Consider the following 25,424-nt stretch of genomic DNA (forward strand, 5'->3'; position numbering starts at 1 on the left):
ATAAAGGTTGTATCCTTGAACATATCAAAGGATCTTCCTATGAAAGCAGCATAGTCAAGACCAGAACCAATGTTGTATCCCAGTGATTCGGAATACGGTATAATAATCGATAAAGCAGCATGTGTTTCTATTACTGTATTGTATGTCCTTCATTTGCTGTGTTTACAGTGTGAGGGACTTCGGTCCATTATAGGAACGGAACCTGTTAGTAACCCGAAGACCGCCTGTGTCCATTTTCATAATAGCAGTGCTCCATCATTATGGAGCACTATTAGTCGCGCTGGTGACATCATATCCAGCCCTCTGAAGCAGAACGGAAGCTAATAATTGTCTGATTATACAGTTCTGGCTGTGTGAGCAGCCACGCTGCCTGTGTGCATCCTCCCAGTCAGGCAGCGGCATCCAAACACCCACTGAGCAGAAGGTGAGAGACACCACAGCCAGCACGCTCCTATCTTGACAAAACATGACACCAGTCACCTCCCACGCCATCAATCTGACGCCCGCCGCTCTCCTCGGAGTAAACCTGTGCTTCAACACGCACGCCTCGCGGGCTCTTCCTCTTCAAACTCCAATGGGAGAAAAAAAAACTGGCGTCCCACCCGGAGAAGACGAGGGTCAGTGCGGCACATATGATTTGATAACACTCTGCCGGTGTCGCCTGCCAAAAAAACACGAGCCTGACATGCCATCAGAGACAGTTGGCGTGTTGCTCGAATGAGGCTTTGGCATGTTTGCACGCTGTTGGCGAGCGCAGCTTTGAGGGCAGTCGTTTAAAGAAGGCAGGGGCGACTTCCCCTTTGCAGGAAGTGCCGCCTCCTGATAATACTTGGTGGCAATTCAAAGCTACTAGCCAGCTGTCATGGCTGTATCTGTTGTTCTGTTCATTTTGTTTTATCTTTCAGCAAATAAACTGTTGGGAAACAATCTGTTTTCTAAATGTGTTCTGCTTCTGGCGACAGTCATCCCTCCTAATATCTTATTCGGGGTGCTCCAGATCGGTATCGGACCATTGTTAGGTCTCCATTTAGTCCACGGCCTCCAATCAAAGTGTTTCAAAGACCAGCTAAAGCAGGGGTCTCAAACACGCGGCACGCGGGCCAAATGTGGCCCGCAGGACACTAGTTTGAGGCCCCCGCCTTGATATGAAAGTTAGTGTGGCCCGCGCAAGTTTGATATGGATGCTGTATGGTATCATGTACCCAGAAAAAATTATTACGTTTGATTAATGTTCATGTTAAAAGTTAAATAACTGTTAATAGTTATCCTCCCTATCCGTGTGGAAGTGGTAAGTTTTTTGGCTATTTAAGGAAATAACTTGAAGGCTACCGTTTAGGTCGCTAGCTCTCTAGTTTGCGAGTTAGCATGGGTCTCAAGACCCTGCAGTTGCGCAATATGTTGTAAATAAAAAGAGTATAAATGTGACTATAGTCGTGTTTTGTCATGTCTACAGGGCTCTAATAATGCTTTGTTAATCTGAAAAAAATCATTTGTTTACCCACCAACTATATGTGGTTTCTTAAGTTTTTATTATTTGCTGTTTTATTATTATTGTTATTATAATTATTTATTACTGATTGATTGATTTTCTTTATTCTTGATTTGTTTATTTATTTTTCATCTTATTTTGTGTCGAAAAATAAAAAGTAAGATATTTGAGAACAGTGGAATGTTTTATCAGAGCTTTTCTTGTAGAAAATTGAAACCAAAGCAAAGTTTTTAATTTTTCAAAATTTTAATTTAATTTTGTTTTTAATAAATGCGTTTTTTTTGGGGGGGGGGAACCTGATGCGGCCCAGTCTCACCCAGACCCGAGCTACAATGGCCCCCAAGTAAATTGAGTTTGAGACCCCTGAGCTAAAGTTTCTGTGGCCACCTGAAGCGAGACTCCAAGAACTGTCTTCATTCCTTGACAGACGTCGTCCATACAACTCTCAGCTTTTCTGTGCCTTGTTTTTCTGAAAGATGCTTTCCTTGACATTTCCTTTGTTTACCCGAGCACAAACCTAACTGGATGCTTCAGGAAAAAGTCACAGACCTCCGCGAGAAGGAGCAGCGATGGTATTTGGAACCACGACAGAAGCTGTCGACTCTGTAAATATTAGCGGAATGTGATTTGGTGTTTTCTCCGACCCCTTTTGCTCACGCTGCCCTTCGCGGTTATCGAGCAACGCAAAGCGAGGTCGTGTGTCAGTTTATGTGAGCATCAGCACAGAGCTGATAGCATCGGAACGTCAGGGAAGAAAAAAGGGGTCTTTACCTTTTGCTTCGACATAGCAGGTAAAAAAAAGACGGCACCGCTGGAGAGGCGGGTACGAGCAGTCAGACGGGATTTGTCTCGACTGTCACCGCCGGGCTATGCAGGGTACACCACGAGGAATGTTTCTTAACACAAACATTTTTTTCTGTCAGACTAAAATATCTTACATAGATTATCACGGATTGTTGCAGCATCTAGAGGGGGTCGTTGAGGCACCCACTGAGCTGCTGTCAGCTTCCTGTGAAGGCGCATAACACGTTGGCCGAGAGTTGCATATACAGGAAGGAAGGGAAAATAGGAGCGATGTGAATGTGTAGAACAGGACATATGGAAATTATGCTTGCTTTTTTACAGATATTTGGACATTCTTCCATCTTTGGAAGTGGGGTTTTTTGGCAGACCCGAGGGGTCCCAAAACCCCCAAAATGTGATGGTTGTGGATGAATGGCAACAAAATGATCTTGTCACTGTATACTTTGAGAAATACTATACAAAAACATTGATATAAAATTTAACTGGTTGACTTTGGAATTACTTTGATTCGTATTTCACAGGGCTGCATAGTAGGAGACCCGAGTTCAATCCCACCTCGGTCATCTCTGTGTGGAGTTTGCATGTTCTCCCCGTGCATGCGTGGGTTTTCTCCGGGTACTCCGGTTTCCTCCCACATTCCAAAAACATGCTAGGTTAATTGGCCACTCCAAATTGTCCATAGGTATGAATGTGAGTGTGAATGGTTGTTTGTCTATATGTGCCCTGGGATTGGCTGGCCACCAGTCCAGGGTGTACCCCGCCTCTCGCCCGAAGACAGCTAGGATAGGCTCCAGCACGCCCTCAACCCTTGTGAGGATAAGTGGTAGAAAATGAATGAATGAATAGTATTACACAGTCACAGTTTTCAAAGTATACCATGACAAGATCCTTGTGTTGCCATTCATCCACAACCATCACCTTTTGGGGGGTTTGGGACCCCTTGGATCTGCCAAAAACTGCCACTTCCAAAGATGGAAGAATATATGTAAAAAAGCAACCAGTTAGATTTTATGTCAATGTTTTTGTATATTTTATGGTAATAGATAGACCAGGTCAACTTCTAACTTGCATGCTGAAAAAGTCTGTGCACCCCTGACATACATTAAATATACATAAATACTCAGATTTACTATAAATATAGAAAATATACTGTATAAATATTCTCTATGGTCATAGTAAGTGCTGTAAGTGTCAGACGAACACCCAGCCAAATGTCACACACGGCCATTTCATATTTAGCCATCCCCAGGTCCAACTTGTTTCTCAATCCACCTGCAGAAGTTGGGAAAAAATCAATAGTGTTTTGCCCGCCCAGGCTGAAAAAGATTGCAAACACTGTCTCATCTGTCCACTTTACACCGCTGAAGTGTTCATCCAAATATCCGTGCTGAGAGGCCAGAAGTAGTAGTAGAAAGTCGGGCCTTAGTGAATTACGCTCTTTATATTTTTAGATTTTAATTGATATGAAAGATGGCTGCTATGAAGGCCTTGTGGTTAGCATGTTGGGTCTCCAACAGGTGGCTTGTGAGAATTTTCATGGCAAACTACTCCAAATAGTAAATAATCAATGATAAAGCCAATGACTGGTTCATATCACAATTTCTTGTTTGTTTTTTTACTATAAATGTATATATTATACGTATAAATAACCTTAATATTTCATGGCACCAGCCTTCACAAACTAGCTTACAACTTAACCTCATTTCCATAAGTGACGTTGTGTTGCTGCTGGATGTTCACAGTATCCAATTGATACTGTAAGTTTGTTTCCTGTTCCAAAAGACGAAGGGTTAAGATAAAAACAGAGCGCAGGGTGACCATTTTTCCATGATTGCGACAAGACTGTAAAGCATTATACATGTTATGTAAACAGCGATATGTTTACTGTGGGGGCAGGGAGCGGTGGCAACAACAGCGAACATTCATCCTCGACGTGTGGCTACAATTAAAATTAAACAGGCTATAAAAATCCCTTAACGCTCATTAAGAAGCTGATTTAAAACAAAAAATTGAAGGATAAGCAACTATAGAATACTTTACATTTACCATTCTGTCTATTCAAGGCAAACAATCTCCATCCTATTTTTTTCTGGCTTAAGTCCATGTTGTCTATTTCATCTCCAAATGTTTCTTCCCTCTCAAAGATGTACGTACACATGGCTCAAATGTTGGCTATAATCACTGTAAACATCCTCCGTCTCCCACACTACTGTGTTTGTTTACATTTAGCCATTGACCCAGTGGAGTAGTCAAACTAAGAGTAAATAAGCCGGGATAGGACCTCGCCTCTCGAGTTACAATATCTCTCCCAAACAGCATCCCTTGTCCTCGACTTTTCTGCTGTTGTTTTCTTCCGCCATTTTCAATCTATCTCATCCCCTTCCTCTATGTCATGTGCCGCCGTGCAACATCCATCATAGGTGGCAGCGTTACAAGCCGCCTGGCCGGGATGCGGCGTGCTCAAAGGAAACGCTTAAGTGCCCTCAGTCTTCCCGCCGACGTCGACAGCCATGTAAATGAAGAGGCACGATCTCGGCGTGACCGCTGATGCCTTTGCCGTGACGAACTGTCACGCCGACGACCTGGACGTGTAAGCCAGACAAAAGTGGTTTACGACCCGGAAATTTGTGTGTGTGACTGTAAAAATGTGCACGAACGCTGTAATACACATGCAAGGCCTGTGGAAATACATATAAAAGGCCACCAGGTGACAGTATCGCTCTCCAGGGGGAAGAATTTTACTTTATTCTAGTTTTATTGTACAGTGGTTACCTTTCTTTTCACTTGTAGTTCAGTAAAGAATATTGAAATGTTACATCTACCCTGAAAATGTTTATTTTTCAATATTCTTCTAACTGGAATGACTGAAAATATACCGTAGCTCAAAGCCGTAGCAACAATTAAAAGCGTTACTATGTGATATTAAGGGTGAAGGTCACGGTTCAGTGCGTTTTGGATACAGTAAGGGGAAAAAAAACTACCTCGCTAACACTCCCTATTACGGTACCAAAAAATCCAATTACAAATAAATGTGCCATCACACCTCTAGACCATATGCATGGAAAGATCTTGTTTTAGTTTCCACATGAGCATCTGTTAATTAACAAACTTCTTCACCTTGTAAAGCTGCTAGTGTTTATTTCTGCACAATGGTTTCCTTCGCACTTCACTTCAAGTACATTATCAGTCCATTTTTATCAGGATTTTGAGGGCTTTTGTCGCTTCTTTCAACTTTCATGAAAAGTGTTTGTTGATTGTAAACTTTTACACACATAGTTTAGTTTAGTTGAATTTCCATGAGTTGTCTCGACATGAATATAGTGGATTACAGTATTTTCATAATTAGAGCATAGAATACCTGTTTATGACTTCATTCATTCATTCATTTTCTACCGCTTTTCCTGAGCCTACCCAGCTGTCTTCGGGCGTGAGGCGGGGTACACCCTGGACTGGTCGCCAGCCAACTGTTTATGACTTACTAAATACAATTTTTAACCACGATCAGGCATGACATCCACTGAGGAAAAGACAGGAAGCAGAACTTGAGGTAGCAGAGATGAGGATGCTGAGGTTTTCATTGGGAGTGACCAGGATGGATAGGATCAGGAACGAGTACATCAGAGGGAAATTATACTTGTGGTTTTATCTTATATTTTTAATACTTTCTTTATTTGTTTTTCCTGTGTAGCACTTTGTGATTCTGAAGAATGGAAAGTGAATTATACATTGAATCCATTATTATTATTATTATTATTATTATTAATTATATTTATATTTATATTTATTTTTATTTTTATATTTATATTTATATTTATATTTATTTTTATTTTTATATTTATTTTTATTTTTATTTTTATATTTATATTTATATTTATATTTATATTTATATTTATTTTTATTTTTATTTTTATTTTTATTTTTATTTTTATTTTTATTTTTATTTTTATTTTTATTTTTATTTTTATTTTTATTTTTATTTTTACTACATGGTAGAGGCCTTGGATATAATTCAGAGAGGCCAGACTGAATTGACACTGCATTTTAATTATTTGTGTTCCACTAATGCAGCTCCTCCACAACGTCGTGTGCATCCCTGTTTAGTGTATGTTCTGGGATCAGATCTGTTCATAAGCACAGCCGTGCAGTTTATCGACTGGCATTCTAAGCAGCGTTTAACTGATGTTTTTCAGACCGTGCATGGATAAACTGATCAACCCAGTTTGACCCCTAGATTACAGTCATTATTGACCGAAGCAAACAGGATTTGGCTTCTTTTAATTCCCCGTGAAGATCTGGAGGTGGATTACTGAGGAATAGCTGTTGTTTTTTTTTTCTCCCCCCGCCGGCCTCTAATCCTCTCCTCAGCATTCCAGGTAGAGCCAAGACTGATGCAAGCGCCTCCTCCGCTGACAGGACCAAGCAGGTTTTCAGGCCAGATATCAGGACCCTCTATTGTTTATTTATCAGCGCTGCTGTCTTCCTCTGAGCTCCTGAGTATCTTTTCTGGACTTGTGCACAAGCACCAAACTTCAGTCTGACGTCGGCTGTGAGAACGCGGGTGATTGGCAGTGGGGATAATTGCAATGGGAGGAAATGTTTAACCGCTGAAGACATGTAATGATCCGTTTTCTCTCCCAATCAGTCTGTACACACAAACTCCAGACAGCCCGGGATCAAACCCAAGCCTTTATTATTCAACCTATAAAGTCTTGGAGCAGAGATTGCACGCAATCAATAAGGTTCCTGCAGAGAGAAGCAGAGTACATCCCAAATGATGCAAAGCGTTGTCTCTCCTCGCCAACGTATTTTATTCATGTTGTAGTTAATTTGTCGGCTTGTCCCCTACTTCAAATGTCAAGCGTGTGCCTTCCAGGTAGCGTTTGTGTTTTCCATCTAAAAACTAATAATAACTCGACAGCTCCTCGAAGGCTCTTTGTAATTTCTCCTCTTGGTTCTCTTTTTTTCCACACCACGGAACATCGAAATCTTGTTAGGGGGGTAGTGGGGGGGTGGGGGTAGCTGGTACCAGCCTTAGTTTCTGCTTGGACTCTCGACTTTAAAGGTTTCCTGTCTCTCTGTTTGCCAGTAGTGTTGGGCAATTTACTTTCAAAAAGTAACTAGTAACGGTTACTATTGATCCCCCCCCAAAACATCTAAATTATTGATGGAGACCCTAACAAGGACAAGGAGACTTTGTGGCCGCTGCACAGTGTTTTGGATTTGTCTGTTATACCAATTAGTATGTTGGTACGTATACTCTCAAGTGGCCGCTCCACAATGTTGTGTGTATGTGCATATGTGTTATGGCAGTTAATGCTCTAGGACACTATTGTAGTCACTTTACATCAATTTGTGTTTTGGTAGACTCTAATGTGGCTGCCTCACAATGTTGTGTGTGTGTGTGTCTGTTATGGCAATTCATGCTCCAGGAGACTATTGCAGTCACTCCACAATGTTGTGAATTCGAGTTTTGGTAGACTCTAATATGGCCGCCTCACAATGTTGTGTGTTATGGCAATGAATGTTCCAGGAGACTACAGTTGTCACTCCACAATGTTGTGATTGTTCTTTTTTTTTTTACAGCAATTGTTGTTTCGGTAAACTCTAAGGTCGCTCCACAGTGTGATGTGTGTGTGTGTTATGGCAATTTGTTGCATGTGTCTTTTACATCAATTTGTGTTTAGGTAGACTCTAATGTGGCTGCCTCACAATGTTGTGTGTGTGTGTGTGTGTTATGGCAATTCATTTTCCAGGAGACTATTGTAGTCACTCCACAATGTTGTGAATTTGAGTTTTGATAGACTACGGTTGGTAGACTACAGTTGTCACTCCACAATGTTGTGATTGTTTTTTCTTTTTACAGCAATTGTTGTTCCAGTAAACTCTAAGGTCGCCCCACAATATTGTGTGTGTGTGTTCACAACAATTTGTGTGCCAGTAGACTCTATTTTGGTCACTTCACAATGTTGTGAATGTCTTGTAGAGACATTAGTACTCCAGTAGAGTCTAACGTGGCTGCTCCATAATATTGTGTGTCTTTTAAAGCAATTTGTGTTCAAGTAGACTCTAATGTGATCACTAGAGAATGTTGTATGTGTTCCAGTAGATACTTATGTTGCAGCACTACAATGTTGTGCGTTTTTTAAAGGTAATTTTTGTTCTAGGAGACTCGATAGCGGTCACTCAAAGTAGCATTGTGGTTGTTCCATAATGTTATGTGTGTCTTTTACGGTAATTTGTTTTTCAGTAGACCCTCAAGTAGCTGCTACACAATGTTGTGTGTGTGTGTGTGATGCAGATCTCATTTTCGATTCCATGCCTTCTTTTCCTAGTCAAAGGATACCCAGAAAAAAAAGTGATATTGCCATTTGGAAGCACGTAGCGTAAATCCGGCCTCAGAGTTATTTGAGTGCTTGGAGTGGCAGCAGTTTCTATCATCAGTCCAAATATTGATTTTAACACTCACACAGCTGATTTGGAAGCGGTGCCATGTTATTATCAACAATACAGTCCCACGGCAGTTATTACCAGGAGGCTTAAGGTCAGCAAAGCATCTCTGACAAGTGATGAGAACGAGCCGCTGACTGACACCACGGCGGGAAAACAAACCCGCCTTCCATCCCGTCTGCAATCTGTCCTTTAAAGTCTGATTTATTTTCAGCATGGAGTGGAAATCAATGGGCTCATCGTGCATCAAACTTGCATGGAATTCAACAAAAGCAATAAAAGAGCAATATCTCTGGATGTTGCAAAGTCTCCGACGTAATACAGTTAGCAATGACAAGCAAACTAATGGCCTTCTGGCGGCCGTCCCTGTGGACTTTGCAGTAGGCCAAACACATGAATCATAACGCTGTACGCGGGGCTGCGGGTACTTCTTTACTCAAGGACCGATGCTCGCCATTTTTGCCAACTTCTACTGGCCTCACAGGTCATTTCAATACAATCGGTTGTGTGACAGTTAGCATCGTTAAAGCCTTGTGTACCAAACTACGAAACATAAACATCGAGTGGTCGTGGTTGTGGAAGAGTGGCGTTATCGTTATTGCGCTTTGGGCGAGTCGGTGCCCCAGTAATTCAGTTCAACACAGTAATGTCGGCTTTTCTGTGGACAATTAAGCTAACATGTGTCCAGGTGTCTGTTTTGTGTTATCTTCCCCTCTTTGGTTAGCGTGACAAATAGAAAAAAACCTTTTAAGGTTATTTTTTTTCACTCTGTGCCTCCCTGATCGATTAAAAAGTGAGCGAGTCTCATCTAATGTTTTGTATTCAAATGAAGATTCACGACTCTTTGGGAACGTGACGCCTGACATGCCTCCTGTGATGTGATTGGTTGGTTTGTTTTGTGTGCTTGTGTGAAGAAAACCAACACCTCGCTGTGAAAGACTATCGATTGCCTCTCACACCTGGAGATAACCGAGGGCCCGCTCGGAAAAAAAACACAAACAGCAGGAAAAGGGGAGGTGAGATTAATTCCCCTCCTTGTAACTTTTACACCCAACGGCCCCGCCTGGCGCCTTGCCAACACGTTGCGGAGAAGAATCGGTGACATTTTTACTGTTGTGAATCTTGCTTCCCAAAGGAAATGTGAAAGGGCGGTTGTGGTGGGGGGGGTGTTAATTTTGTGGTAGGTGACTCTGGCGTTCCCTGGCCATCTGTCGGACTTATTCCCGCTCTCATCTACATGGATAAGAGGGCACGCATTAGCATCGCTAATACAACAGGCCTCGTATGGTGCCGGTGCCCTGACAAGGTGGGGGCGCACCGCATGCGGGGCGGGGATTCTTTTCGCCTCTGCAGGAGGTAAAGGGTCATGGCTGGGTTGCATAGTATTATGTCCGTTTTGCATCGGCTTAACCTTGACTTTCATGCGTGTTCACCAGTAGCACAGCATCGACAGCACGCTAGCTTAGTGCTTGTCATGGTTTCCATTCAGTGATTGTGGTCTTACATGGCAACCACACGTCTAAAAATGCAGGTGAAACCGTTATCGTTATGGACCTTCAAAATGCCAAAGCAGGCATAACATATCCCATAATGTATGCCGTACTTGACATACATTTTTTGGAAGAATATGATCAAAAAGTCCAAGTTCAAACTATCATCATTTTGTGTATACGCTTCAAATTTACATGCAAAATGTTCCAGCAGGCCTGCAAAATCATGTTATGTATTTTCGGCCTAAATTAAGCATCTTTGAGCATGAAAATGGCTTAATTAAATAAAATACAAATGTAAGAATCAGAATATTCAACACCGGTCACTAGGTGTCAGTAATGAGGCACTAGCCACTGCAGGAAGTACATATGAGTCTATGTTGGGTCTTATTGTTTACTATATTGGGTAATAGGAGGGTAAAGGTGATTATTGAGGTGTATTTTCATGTCTAGACGGCTCTAATAATGTTAAAAACTGTATTTAAATAGATTTACTATGCTTTAAGGATGCAAATTAGTGCACTCACGCTAGCCAAAGCAATGCTAGCAAGGGATGTCAGGTATTGTGAGGCACCAGGGAGGGTGCACAAAAGTAGGGGCAGCGAAGAAAGACAGCAGCCACTGGGGAAGGGGCTCGCTACTACGCCGTGAATGGAAGCGTCCATGGGGAGTGGATGTCCTCGTCCAGATGCTAAGTGTATGACGGCTGACGGATGCCTGCGGGGGAACATGGCGAGCGCAAACACGTTAGTCGAGAATCCGTACTAAATATTTCCAAGGGCCAAGAGAGAAAACAAAAGAGGATATCAGGAATCTGGAGCAGCGGTCCCAGAAGAGAAACTCTCGCATCCACCTCCCCCCCTCTTCTTCTGGTTACAACCGAAATAAAATCGTTTGATCTCGGAGACTCCTGGTTCTATTGTTATCCCAAGTAAACCCCCCCCCCACCGACTGGGCTTACTGCGGAGCGGAGGCCAAAAGATACCCACACAGGATAGAGCAAATACGTTTAATTGTGCAACCTGCAAAACCTGCAGGGGGGGTGGGGGGTACTGTTCATTTGTAGCATTTTAACACACCTTCCCACTACAATTCTTCAGGGAAATTCCTGCAACATTTGCTTCGAAAAAACTTCCCTTTTATGGCACCTATGGATGGTTATAGAAAAAAAAACGGTGCTCATGTGTACGACTGCTCTGATGCATACAACAGGAAACTATTGTACGTGAATCGGATATACATTCAGCAAACTAGTTAGTTTCCACATTTCAAATTTGAATTGAACGCACCCTGAAGGACAGAAGTGATTTTAAACTTGTTGGATCTAAAGCTGTTTGTTTTCCCCATCAATAAGCACTCGTGTTTACATGAAGTTCCATCCTATTATAGATTATCGTATAATCCATAGTGGCTACATGTGAGTCACCTAAGCGGCCTGATCATTTCGCCACTCCGGATATTGACTAGCGTTCTTATCAGGTCCGCCTATAGCACACAAGCAGACCTAAATCTCTCTAGGTGGTTCTTATCGCCGCGCATTATGGATCAAAAACTGTTTAAAAAAATAAATAAAATACATTCCCTCTTGTTCTCTCCATCGCTGTCCTTCCTCCTCGGCTTTGAAAGGACTTCTTGGTGGTTAAGCTCTTGTTAATTGTTGGCAGCAGCTGGAGGTTATCAGCTGCCTTGGCAGTGAAGATCGGAATAATAAGGGCATCTCCAGCAGGCCCGGGTGGGAAACTATTCATTCATGGAGAAAAGTAGAGGGGATGATATCAAGTAAACAGCGGAGGTGTCAGCGCCTCCAGCACCCCCCCCCCCCCGGCGGACTGTTTTTAGCACAATCCTTGCCAGTTTCCCCACGTTCCAGCAACAAACACATAACGCACTTCTCGATCGCACCTGAAAAAAAGTGACAGGGTTTCGCACCTGAACAAGAATAACAATTATTATTGGACGTTGAATCGATAAAACAAGCTTAAAAATATGTGATTCAGCGTCCATCGTCTTCGCAAATTGAAGGATTTTTGGCTGGAATTTTTACTTCCCCACCAAAATCACATCTCTTTCTCATTCATAAATCATAAAAACGGGATAATACCATTTTTAATTTTATGCCGTTTTGTCACTGATAATGTTTTTTCATCAACTCTAACGCTGTCCTTGAACGCCCCACACAGTAGTTGTGTGCTGCAGTGAAAATCGATTCCATTTACTGAGTTCTAATCAGTCACTGAAGTGGATCAGGAAGTCCATTCGAGTCCATCATCATAAAACGCCTGTGCAGAAACAAGAACCTGTAAGTTAGCGTAACTTGAGTCATTAGCCACGTTTACATGAGGAGTTTTTCCTCTTTCTGAATGGAATCTTTCCGAAAACAATTGTATACATGGAAAGGAATATTCCAATCTCTTGTCTACATACGCCGCTATAATCAAACGGAATAGTCAATGTGGCATGCCCAGTAAAACGTAAACATCAATATCACGTGATACCGACTTCCCCGAGTTTTTCTTTCACTTGTCGGAACAATTCCGTATTGTGAGTTTTTCGTCCGTCCAGCCTTGAAATTTAATTTGGATCAAAAACTAACTTTTGGCAGCAGTCCAGTGCTGATTGCTCACCTCCATTTTTACGTTATGTTACGTCATATCTGAGCATGCGCTGAAAGAACGCACCCAGGATGAATTTAAACAGGAAAAAAACTAATTCAATCTTGCTAATAATTTACAATAAAAGTCTGGATATGTTTTATATAGATATATATTTTCTTTTTTTAATAAAAAACTGGACTTGTGAATGGCATATAGAAGAGTTTAGATTTTGTTCCGCAGATGGCGCTAATTCACACCGAAAGCTGCTTTCCAACCGCCAATAAACAACAGATGAAGAAGAAGAACGCACCCTGACAACTTTCCGTTTGAGCGGGTACAAGATACCTCAATCGGATTGGGGAAAGGAATATTCCACCCCTGTGAATCCGATTATATGTTCATTCGGATTGGCACTTTTCTTTGGGAATGAGGTGTATACAAAGGTTACATACTTTCCGTTTCAGCAAATAAACCGAATGCAGTTGGAATATTTGGGTCCATGTACATGTGGATATTGTCGAGTACCCGTGAGTCGGTGAAACTGGAATCATCAGAAGAAAATTTCTGAAAAATATTTATTTCAGAAGAAATTTGAAAGATTTGGGGACATTTTTAATAGAAACATCAAAAATGTTAAGGGAGGACAAAAGAGCAGAGTGTGACGTCTATGTTTTTGTTTGCATGTTCCACGCCATCACGCCTTTTCCGCTGGCTTCCAGGAACTCTTAAGCAAAGGGGATGAAACCCCATCTTTTTGTCCGTGAGAATTGCTGGAGGATTTTTTTTTCTTTCTCTTTCAAGCTGTTGTCAGGAAGGCGATGCTCCTCTAGGTTTTTTTCTTTTTTCCTTCCCTCCTGGCAGGAGAAAGGCTTAAACGCTTACCCGCGGTTTTTGGATATGAACACTGCGACTGTGGTTGCTAAGCCAACGTAAATACTTTTTTTTTCCCAGGGAGGAATAAACAGCAAGTCAGTTTTGTGATAAATGGCCTCGTGTGCTGCTCTTGTTGTGACTTTGAGGGCAAAACAAAGAAAAAAGGAGGTGGAGACGCAGGGAAGATGACAAGATATGGTGTTTGTCTGATCCCTGAGAGGGGAGAGGTTTCATTACTCCAGGGACTTTGGCAGGCAGGTCTCGGCTTTTTTTTTTTTCCTGCTCTCATTTCTTCTTGTCAGGACTCTGTGAGATGTCGGCGGCACCAGCTGTGATGGAGTGAAGTGTATGTCCAGGAGGACAGAGGGGGGGTCATCAGATGTTCCATCCAGCACCATGACTTCTTTAATGAACCTCTTTGGGAGGCCCATTCTCTCTCTTTAAAGGTAATCACATCCTCAGAAGCGTCGTCTTCAAGACTTTATGTGACCCGAGAGTGACTTGGATTGTCCCAACTTTCTTTCCCAGCTTTCCTTCCGTCTTGCCTTCAAAGTGAGCTCCTCGAGACCATGCAAGCGGAGCGAGCCCCTGGGTGCTTCCACTCTGCCTGACCTCTGTTTGCCGGCTCGTGTGCATCACTCAAGTCTTAAGTGCGACCTCTAAGCGCTGCATTATGGGCTGCTGGGATGTTTGGAAATTACATGCCAAGAGCGGGGGCAACGCATACTGATGGAAGGGCGGAGTTCCAATTCGCTGAAATGCGTTCCCAGCGTTTGTCCTGCTGTGAATGGAGTCTGCATGCTTGAGCTACTTCCACTTTCTCCCACGATACAGAAACACGTATGCTACGTTGGTAGCGTGTTGACTGAAGACTGCAAAACCGTGTACCTTGCGGTTATTGAAGGTCGGTTCATTTATTCAGGTTAATCGGTTCCAGACCAGACTGCGATATGTGAATTTCCACAAAGTAGGATTCCTTAAAAGGGACCTATTGTGCTCATTTTCAGTGAAAGCTTTCTAGATCTTCCAGAATCTGCACCTATTCCAGATGTATTTCCTTGGATTTCCATAACGGTCTGTTTTAAGTTTCTTTCACCCACAGGCTAGGAGGCGGGCAGCCAATCCGCTGTGATTGGTTCCCGAAGACTTCCAGACTACTGCCGAACCCCACTTTCTAATTTTGTCGGTATAGGAGTTGATAATAAATTGGGCTGTCAAAGTTAACGCTTTAATGACGCATTAAAGGATGGTCCCTTTAACAGCGGCAAATTTTTTGATGTGCACAGTTCCAGGTTGATTTGTAAAACCTCTCGTCGGTTGGGAATTCATGTTTGTTGACAACTTATGAAGGAAAAAAAGCATTCAGTGAAGGTTAGCTAAAGTAGAAAGTAAACGTCTTTCTTTTGAATAATAATTGCAGGCAGATAAACAGCAGGAAAACGGCAACTGGCCACACCAAACAAACAAATGACAATGAATCAAGAAGGAGAGAAGCGCACCTGAATTAAATAGGCAACAGAAAATTAGAGGCAGGTGCGTGAAACAAGTAAAGGCGGGAACAAACAGAACGGAACAACAAAGGAAGCGGCTACAAAATAGGGGCATGGAAACAGGAACTAAGGCATGGAAGGTAACTAAAACTGTCATAGAGGCTAGTTCCCACATCGTGATACGTTTAAAGACATCAATCATACTTGATGACTGACTTCCCGGTGTCAGGATTGATTTCAGATTCTCCCATTTCAAGCATCACGGCACAACCAGACTCTTGTTGTGAAAATATTACCTCCAAAAGTCGCCCGTGGAGCCAAGCAGTTCTGGTTTGAAGTCGACTCTTATGAGAACCTTTTTGGTCGTCGTTCGCACGAACCCAGTCTCGGATTAAACGCCCTAACTGAGATTAATGACATCTTCTTCCCAAGTCTTCTGGCCAAGCTGGCAAATGAAAATCAGGAGGAGATAAATTAGCTTCTGAATATTGGAGAAGAGGCCACCTGTTGCTCGTTGCCTTGGTGGACGGTATCGCCTCATTATGCACGACTTGAAAATGTTTCTCACATCTAACAAACAGGAGTTCCTTCAGATGAAATGAGAGTTGTCAGACCTCCAATGGCCTCTCACAAGTGCTAATGTGATCTAACTCGGTCTTTTGCGGAGGCTGGGATGCATGTGGCGCCCCCCTACTGCCGACTCTCTGCCCCCCTGCTGGTTCACAGGGTGCAAGACTTAGGTCGAAGCAAAGGAATGAAGGAGAGAGCAGGATGAGTCATGCATTTCGAAGCGTTGGATCATTTACATTTCATTTCAGTCGATGAGTTTTATTGTACTTTTTTCTCCACCTACTAAATGAACAATTCACCTTTTTTCCTCCATTGAAAAACCTCAAGGAGCATCGAAAAGAGACATGGAGCCACAGCTCCCCCTTGTGGACGTTCTGAGAAGGACAACTGATTGCGGAAGTTGGAATTAAATTAATATCCACAGCGACTGTTTTTTTACACTTATCGATGTGAAAACATTGTAGGTAATATATTAACTTTGCCTGACACCCACTGTTGTTTGTGTAAAAACTTTATTTTATTTATAAAAATGCAATAAAGACACATTGATATATGTTTTCAGCCTCTAGACCGCATTAGACCTGGTCAGGTTCAGAACCCACTCAACCAAGACTTCTTAAATCTGGACTGGCAGACCCTAAAGGTCTACAGATCTACAGACCCTAAAGGTTCATAAAACATGTTTTCTGATTTGTGCCACCTTTGTGACAATGCAATAAAGGCGCATTAATATGTTTTTCAGCATCTACACGACATTAAACCTGGTTCAGTTCAAAAACCTCGACTTGGTTATGCCACAAACCCTGGAGGTTCATTAAAACCATGTTTCTAATTTGTGACTCCTTGATTCTATTTGTGAAAATGCAATAAAGACATATTTATAGTTTTTTTTTTTTTTTCCAGAATCTATATGTGCTTTGTTTTGAGGCTTTTTCTGTGATACAACAGACTGGATACCAGCAAAGTGTGATGGTAACCATAGAACACAAGGAGACAAGGTCAATCCATCATCCGCGTCATGGGTTTGAATCCCATGACGTAACTAAGCTCACCGCTCATTCCTTAGCTGACAGACAAACAAGTCATTATAGCCTGCAGTACCTGATGTTACCATGGAAATCAAGATGAGTTGGGGGGGGGGGGGGATCAAGCGATGGATTAGCGTTTGTGTTAATTGAGTAATCACCACAGACATGAGGATGGCTTGGTTGGCGCATTGAGTCAGGAAAAAAGATGCCCTGCTAATCACGTCTTCTATTCAATCCGACAGTCAAGAAAAAAAGGTAAAGATTATGGGGAAAGTATGGATTCAATTTAGGAGAATAAAGCCATTTCTTTGATGAGAAAAAGTAAAGAAAATATAAAAAATAAAGAGTGATAGTGAAGTCAAGAAAAAGTCACTTTTCCAAGATAAAGTCAAAAAAATAATGATACTAAAAATAATAAATACAAAAATTCAATAACAAGTTTTAAAAATATATGTTTTTTTTGCTTAAAAATGTTTCAAAAGTAAATTTCCATTTTGTGAGATTTTGGGGGCAGATCTTTTGACCCTGAACATAATTAAATCATTATTCTGAGTGAATCAGGTTGAAATAAATTGAGTCACAATCTTGGCTGTTTTTTTGTGAGGGGGGGTGAATACAATAAATATTTGTAGGCCAAAAAAATGTCATAGATGGTTGGCTATTAAGCTATTTTCCCATAATCAAATAAAAAGTGTCAGTTTATGTGCTGTATTTAAAGCCTGCAATTTGACTGGGTGCTCACTAGATGGCAGTGTTTAAACGAAATCACTTCCTTACAGCACTGACCCTCTGAGTGCAGATAAGCCCCGCCCCCTTGTGTGCAAACTGATGCTGTGTTCCACTATGTCTATGTTGCATCATTGGAAGGTCACGTGGAAGACGCTCTACTCTGTCTCCTCCCTCCTCAGGCTCCTCCCACCACTGCCACCCTCCCTCTAATCTCCCCTGCCCTCCCTCCCTCCCTCATCATCATCTCACACTCTCACTTTGCCAACCACACAAGGAAGTGAGAAGATGAGGGGCCGGCTGGCGCTCCTGGCTCTTCATCACTGACGCTGAGCTCACTCACTGACACACACACACGCGCGCACACACACACACACAAACACACACACACACACACACGCAAAGTGGAAGTAAGGATGGGGATGCAGCTGCAAGACAGCTTGGCGTCTGATTACCTGTCAGGTGAGAGCATCTTTGCTTGTTTATTTCTGTTCTGTGTGTTGATGCCAAATTTCTGGTCCAGGTTTTTTTCTTCAAAACTCTTAATTCTACTAATAATTTCATAGTTCATGTCGGCCTGTTTCAAGAGTGCTGTGTGTGGTTGTCATAGATATAGTGCGCATAGAAACGATGACCTCTGAACTTTTTATGCCAAAACAGCACTTAATTGATTTATTTGTAGACAATATAACTTTATCTTACATGTAGAACGTTGAGGGGAAAAAAATTGTCATTTTGTCCGAATTTTGTAAAAATAAGAGATTTGTCGCAAACTTTTTAAGAGAATAAAGCTTTTATTTTTTTAATGAATGAGAATCAAGTTTGGGGATTTTTTTTCATTTAGGAAAATAAAGTCAGATTTTTTTTCCAACTAAAATGTTATAATTCATAGTTTCCTAGCTTATGTTTAAATTTTCTAGTAGTAGTAGTATTATGATGGACCTGCAAGACAAAAATAGATAGTTGCATACTGCAGTTATATTCTGTACATGGATGGATACATACAATGCTAGCTGGCTAGCTGTTAGCATGGTAACTATCAATATTGTTAGCATAAACTATTTTTTGCATTCTCCAAAAATAAAAATACAAAACATGTAGGATTTTATGTATATAGTGCCTCTCTTGTTGGATATTAGCTTTAGCATTTTAGCAGTTTGCATGGCGTTTTTACCACTTTTGCAACTGTCTACTGAAGTAAGAGATGTTATCGAAGGTTGGTAGCATGCTTGCTATTAGTATTTTTAGCATTTTATTTTTTCGCATTGAGGGTTGCAGATGCTGAGGTTTCTTGTTAGCGCTGGTTAGCAGGCGGACACAATTAGCAACACCAGCTTGGCATTATTTACGCTCAAGTGTGTCGCATGGGCCCGCAGCGGTGACGATGGCAGGTGGCCAGCTGGATTACGTAACGTCAGGACAGGGAAGTAGTGTGAAGTATAGAAAGTACGACAGCAAAAAAAGTACCCAAACAAGCAAACATAGCGTACATGTGTGACTCCTTTGTCTATCACAAGAAGGAGTGGCAGCATTTTGAAGCCATTAAGACAAAGCAGAGTGTTTTGAAGCCTTATCAATCCTTCTCATGCTCCAGGAAGCATCGCCATGGCAACCACTCCAGAGTGGACAGTTGATTCAGGTCAGCTAATTAGACAACGTGACATTTGCGTCGTTGCTGCACAATGAAGTTGTCTGCAGTGGAGCCACTCGGACGCTGAAATATGCTCTAAATTATTCCTAAGAAGACAGCAGATGGGATTTCACACTGGCGGGACTGGACTGAGGAAAATACCGTGGAAAATGCTCTTTTTAGGACAAAACAAATAGTTTATGGTAAAGATGTTTTTCATACGGCAAAGTGGAGGTGGTGCCATCATGATCCAGGTTGTGCAGGGGTGTCAAACGGTAGCAGGCTATGTGGAGATGTTGCAGGGAGCTGTGTGGTAAAGACTGGCAACGCTGTACTTCAAAGTGCTTTCCTCGCGTGTCATGTTCTTTCCCATTGCAAGTTTTTTTTAATATTTAAAACATTTGGAAGTACTACTGCTTGTTCCAGCTGAGGAGGTGATGTTTATTTCATCGCTTTTTGTTTGTCAGCAGCTTCACAGCAAAAGAGGACGAGGTAGATTTGCATCAGACTTGGTGGAGGAGTGGAGGAGTGGAGCATGGACGTTTCTACCTTTTGTGGAGGTCTTACCCAGAGGGAGGAGAATAATCTATAGCTGAGCCACTAGGAGGCAGCATCCAAGATGAATGTATGCAAATGCTGGGCCTCCAGTCTGTGCTATCTGATGGGACGCCTCCTTATCTTTTCCTTGCACAGCAGAGTGGAGAACACTCATCCATGACCGTGTGCCTTCATGGGCACACAAGGCCGACGAATAACACTGCATATTATCTCTCCCTCCGACTGCCGTGTCATTGAATTGCAGATTGTAGGCAACACAAAGCTGCTGGAAGACAGAGTGGAAGGTAGAAACGGGCTGACCTGAGCCATACTGAGAGATCTTTTCATGCTCTGGTCGGATTAAATCAAAACCACAAACTACTAGCACAATGCTAAACAAGACAGTGTCAATCAAAAGTGAGAATTAGTGTCTTTTTAGGAAGGAAGGGGCGTTGCAATGGAGGGAGAAACAGGCTTTGAATCCTAGCAGAATGTGACTGTAAGCTGATAAGATGTGTGTGTGTGTTTGATTAAACATGACTTGTTTTGACAGCATTCAGATGAGTCGACCTGAAATATTCAAACTTTCTCTGCGGGAGCGCTCCATAAATCACAGCTGACAGATTTTGTGACAAGCTAACTTTGTTGGTTGTAGATCACCACCATGTACCCCAATAGCCATCCTACAATTATTTTTGAGACTCCAGTCCATCTTAAGTGTAACGGTTCAAAGTCTCAAATGGTATTAAATTCAGCACTGTTACAAACACCCAAAATTTGAACGTAATCCGAATACACCTGCACACAAAACATATTGTCAGTGGATGTGGAGGCAAGACCTGCAACATCCACTTGTAACCACTAGACGGCATATTTGCATGGTGTGTTCATTCATTCATTCATTCATTCATTTTCTACCGCTTTTCCTCATGAGGGTCACGGGGGGTGCTGGAGCCTATCCCAGCTGTCTTCGGGCCAGAGGCGGAGTACACCCTGGACTGGTGGCCAGCCAATCACAGGGCACATATACATAGACAAACAACCATTCACACTCACATTCATACCTATGGACAATTTGGAGTGGCCAATTAACCTAGCATGTTTTTGGAATGTGGGAGGAAACCCGGAGAAAACCCACACATGCACAGAGAGAATGTGCAAACTCCACAAAGAGATGGCCGAGGGTGGAATTGAACTCGGGTCTCCTAACTGTGCGGCCTGCGTGCTAACCACTCGTCCACCATGCAGCTGCATGTGTTGTTTTTTTGTAAACAATTTTTCTTCCAGGCGGTACGGCGGTCGAGTGGTCAGCGCGCAGACCTCACAGCTAGGAGACCAGGGTTCAATTCCACCCTCGGCCATCTCTGTGTGGAGTTTGCATGTTCTCCCCGTGCATGCGTGGGTTTTCTCCGGGTACTCCGGTTTCCTCCCACATTCCAAAAACATGCTAGGTTAATTAGCCACTCCAAATTGTCCATAGGTATGAATGTTAGTGTGAATGGTTGTTTGTCTACATGTGCCCTGTGATTGGATGGCCACCAGTCCAGGGTGTACCCCGCCTCTCGCCCCAAAACAGCTGGGATAGGCTCCAGCACCCCCGCGACCCTCATGAAGAAAAGCGGTAGAAAATGAATGAATTTTTCTTCCTCTTCCCCTCCTCAGATGTCCAATGTCCGTTGAGACACTGGCTGTCACGGGTCCGATCCTTTGAAGAACAAAGCGCATGGAAGCCAACGCATCATGGCGGGGTTTGTGATGGTCACATGATGCTTCGGCATGAGGATCAGGTATTGTCGTGTATGCTATGGTTACGTAATATGATTTCTGGGCAGCGGCAATATATAATTATATACTTTGACTCCCAACATAATGGTAGTCTTTGAGCTGGGAGACAAAAGGTGAGCACGATAGAGGTCGTTCAGCTATTCTTCCCTCCCTTTGTCCATTTAATCTCATCCCAGCAAACATTGCTCATGCGGGCTTCAAGGAGATAAATCCTGACATAGACTGATGCCTTTTGTCTCTTTCCATGCTCCTCATTTATCAACAGCTGTATTGATGTAGCTGCTGCAGGGAAGCAAACCACAACACTACCTCGTGACCACCTATTGTCCACCATTGTCCTCTATGTTCTACTTGTGTACCTCCAACCCGGCATCTTGTCTTCCTCCATTAGAGGATCCTCCAGGAGGAGCAGAGACGATGCACATCAAGCAGGGTTCATCTTCTGCGGCGTACCATCAGCGTGCCAGCAGAGACGCTCTTCCCAGAGATGCGCAGTCAGCCGTCCAGTGAGAGCGGTGAGCAGCCTGAACACACAAATGTTTATTTTTTTCAGTGCTTAAATGATTAATATGCAAGTTATGAAATATTTAAGATTTGTTATGTAAAGCACATGAGCGTGCAGTCTCTGTGACGTCCATCATGGGTGTTCTATCAGCTTAAAGTAGCAGAGGTTGTTTTTTTTCCTGCAGTTTTATGTTAGAAGGATTAGACAAAACCACAACATCCAATCTCCATCCAAACGTTGTAGATGAGTGGCACATGTCCCAAAGAAGAAGATGACGTTTGATTTTGGTGAGGCTAGAAAAGATGTCCAGATACAACTCGGGTTAGGGTTAGTTAGGGTTCCAAGTTAGGGGTTGGATAAGGTTTGTAACTAGGGTTAGGGGTTCAAGTTAAGGGTATGCTTAGAATATGTCATTTGGTTTAGGCTTTCAACGTAGGGGTAGGATTAGAGTATGGAACTGGGTTTCGGGTTTTCAGGGTAGGGGTAGGAACCAAGGCCCAGACCCACTTCATTTAAGTTGTACAGTCCTGCACCAATTTAGAACCAGCTTCCAACCCCTGAACCTTAACCTCTAAGATCCCTTAATCATTCATTTCTAACCTTGACCTTAACCCCCCCCCCCCCCCCCCCCCCACCTAACAGTGCCTGTTGACCACCTGATACTGTGGAACTGCAATTTAGCATATATTGTGACTGTTGTTTGTGATGCTTAGTGGATATGCTACCGTACACATGAACTTCCCCTGTTGGGGATTATGAAGTATGTATCTTTCTATCTATTTACTGACCACTAGAGGGTGACATTTGTTTCTAAATACTGTATACTGACTCTTCTCCAACACTAACTCTAAATACAAATACATAATAATGACATGTTATAGAGTACTCCGGGTTCCTCCCACATTCCAAAAACATGCTAAGTTAATTGGCAACTCCAAAAAAAAATCCATAGGTATGAATGTGAGTGTGAATGGTTGTTTGTCTATATGTGCCCTGTGATTGGCTGGCCACCAGTCCAGGGTGTACCCCACCTCTCGCTTGAAGACAGCAGGGATAGGCTCCAGCACCCCCGCGACACTCATGAGGATAAGTGGTAGAAAATGAATGAATGTTATAGAGTAACTAGTTATCACTCTAATATCTAGAGTGGAGCCGCCATTACAGCAAGAACTGGGATGGATGCCTTTTAAAACCTCCTTTAAAAGTAATGTCATCATTCCAAGGTCTCTTCATTCGAGTTAGGGTTTGTAAAGGGGGTCAAGGGTTCAAAGTTAGAGTGTGTCTGGCTAGGTTTAGGGTTTGTAACTAAGGATAGAGTTTCAAATTCTGATTAAAGTTGCTAACTTGGGGTAGGGTTGTGACTAAGGTTAGTGTTAGGGTTGGTAACAAGGGGGTTAGGATTTATTTTAGGGTGATTGTTATGAAGGTTAGGTTTTGTAACTAGGTCTACAGTTTCAGGTTAAGGTTGGGATTCAAGTTTCAAGTTAGGATGAGGATGCATATCTAGCATTACGGTCGGGTTTATAAAAAAGATTAGGATTTCAGGTTGGGGTTATGGTTGATAACTTGGGCTAGGATCTGAAACCTCAACGTTAATCCCCGGATTACAACCCCTGACCCCAATTTACTGTGGATGTGTTGTTAGTCTGGAGTTTGAAACATGCCAAGTGCTTGTCCTTCCAGGTCATGTTGGTTCTTGACCCTCATGACCCTCGTATCTCTTTCATAAAGAAGAAAAATCTACTGATGTTGATGCGAGTTGAAATACCAAGCCAAAACTCCACAACCACATCCCTCTCTCCACCCCCTCACTCGGGGGAAACCACTTCTTTCCCTCCTCCCTCAAATCCTGTGCACTGTTCTGCTCTCTCTCTCTTTCTCTCACAACTCATGTGAGATTCGGTACAGAGCAGATCAGAGGGAGCAGCTCGGGCTGGCGACGCGATGGAGAAGTGGTAAAAGCGTCGCGGCAGGCAGACGTAGAAGGTAGAAAGTTGTGTTGTTTGTGCAAACACAAACTTTTCACCATGGACGTGTTGGTGGTCTCGTGAGCGGATCATGGAGCCTGACGCACACCCGGATGCTCAGCATGGTGAGTCAGAAGACAACGGATTGTCCTCACGACTATCATCGTTGCTGCTTTCCTCACTGTCACTTTTGGGCATCATAGAGCAAGCAGCTGTATAAAAGGCATCATTAGATGTGCGATAGAGAATGTTTAAGGGTGCCAAAAAGCGCCCAGAAGCGGATCTGTGAATCCTTATTTGTATGCAGCGTGTCTTGGCTTTGCAGCCTGTGAGGGTTTGTCTGCGGGAGATCTGTTGAGTCGTCAGAGAGAGAAAAGAGTTATGTACACAAATAAATCCAGCGGGAGATCAAGGCGACAGCTCGACCAGTGAGAGTCCTCGTTTGCTATTTTCTCTTTTCCCTCTTCATCTTCTTCTGTGGCCTCTTCTGCTCCCCAAGTCCCCTTTTAGCACTTTTTAAAGAGACCATAAAAGATGCAGTGTGGCTCACAAATTTCACTGGTTGAGACTTCTTGGATTCTTGATTTAGGATTTTAACAAGGATTAGGGTTTGCACATGGGGTGAGGTGTTCAAGTTAGCGGTAGGGTTAGGGTTTATAACTAGGGTTCAGCTTTGTAATAGGACTAGGGTTAGGGTTCAGGTTAAAGGGAGGGTTGGGGTTCAAGTTAGGGGTAGAGTTAGGGTTCAAGTTAAAGGTAGGGTTAGGGTTTATAAGGCGGGTTGGGCTTTGTAACAAGACTAGGGTTAGGGTTCAAGTTAAAGGTAGGGTTAGGGTTTACAAGTAGGGTTCAGCTTTTTAACAAGACTAGGGTTAGGGTTCAAGTTAAAGGTAGGGTTAGGGTTTATAACTCGGGTTCGGCTTTGTAACAAGACTAGGGTTAGGGTTCAAGTTTGGGGTAGGGTTAGGGTTCAAGTTCGGGGTAGGGTTAGGGTTTATAACTCGGGTTCGGCTTTGTAACAAGACTAGGGTTAGGGTTCAAGTTTGGGGTAGGGTTAGGGTTCAAGTTAGGGGTAGGGTTAGGGTTTATAAGTCGAGTTCGGCTTTGTAACAAAAGTAGGGTTAGGGTTCAAGTTTGGGGTAGGGTTAGGGTTCAAGTTAGGGGTAGGGTTAGGGTTTATAAGTCGGGTTCGGCTTTGTAACAAGACTAGGGGTAGGGTTAGGGTTTATAAGTCGGGTTCGGCTTTGTAACAAGACTAGGGTTAGGGTTCAAGTTAAAGGTAGGTTAGGGTTTATAACTCGGGTTCAGCTTTGTAACAAGACGAGGGTTAGGGATCAAGTTAAAGGGAGGGTTAGGGTTCAAGTTAGGGTTGGGGTAGGATTTATAAGTAGGGTTCGGCTTTTTAACAAGACTAGGGTTAGGGTTCAAGTTAGGGGTAGGGTTAGGATTTATAAGTAGGGTTCGGCTTTGCAACAAGACTCGGTTTAGG

At 42.8% G+C, this 25,424-nt stretch overlaps 1 protein-coding gene across 6 annotated transcripts in view; it reads left to right on the forward strand.

Annotated features, from left to right (window-relative positions):
• Positions 1-17,800: 17,800 nt before the first annotated feature.
• LOC131120056 (disabled homolog 2-interacting protein-like) overlaps positions 17,801-25,424 on the forward strand; it is a 75,407-nt gene continuing 67,783 nt past the window's right edge. For 3 of the 6 annotated variants that reach the window (XM_058065095.1, XM_058065097.1, XM_058065096.1), the window contains exons 1-3: positions 17,801-17,973; positions 21,341-21,465; positions 21,855-21,978. In XM_058065095.1, the coding sequence (XP_057921078.1) occupies positions 17,928-17,973; positions 21,341-21,465; positions 21,855-21,978 (295 nt within the window). In that variant the 5' untranslated portion in view covers positions 17,801-17,927. Of the gene's footprint in view, positions 17,974-21,340; positions 21,466-21,854; positions 21,979-23,839; positions 24,061-25,424 lie in introns of those variants that run through there. The other 3 variants (XM_058065101.1, XM_058065103.1, XM_058065098.1) reach the window with 2 other exon arrangements.

The sequence above is a fragment of the Doryrhamphus excisus genome, chromosome 2 (genome assembly GCF_030265055.1).
Source record: "Doryrhamphus excisus isolate RoL2022-K1 chromosome 2, RoL_Dexc_1.0, whole genome shotgun sequence".
NCBI lineage: Eukaryota > Metazoa > Chordata > Actinopteri > Syngnathiformes > Syngnathidae > Doryrhamphus > Doryrhamphus excisus.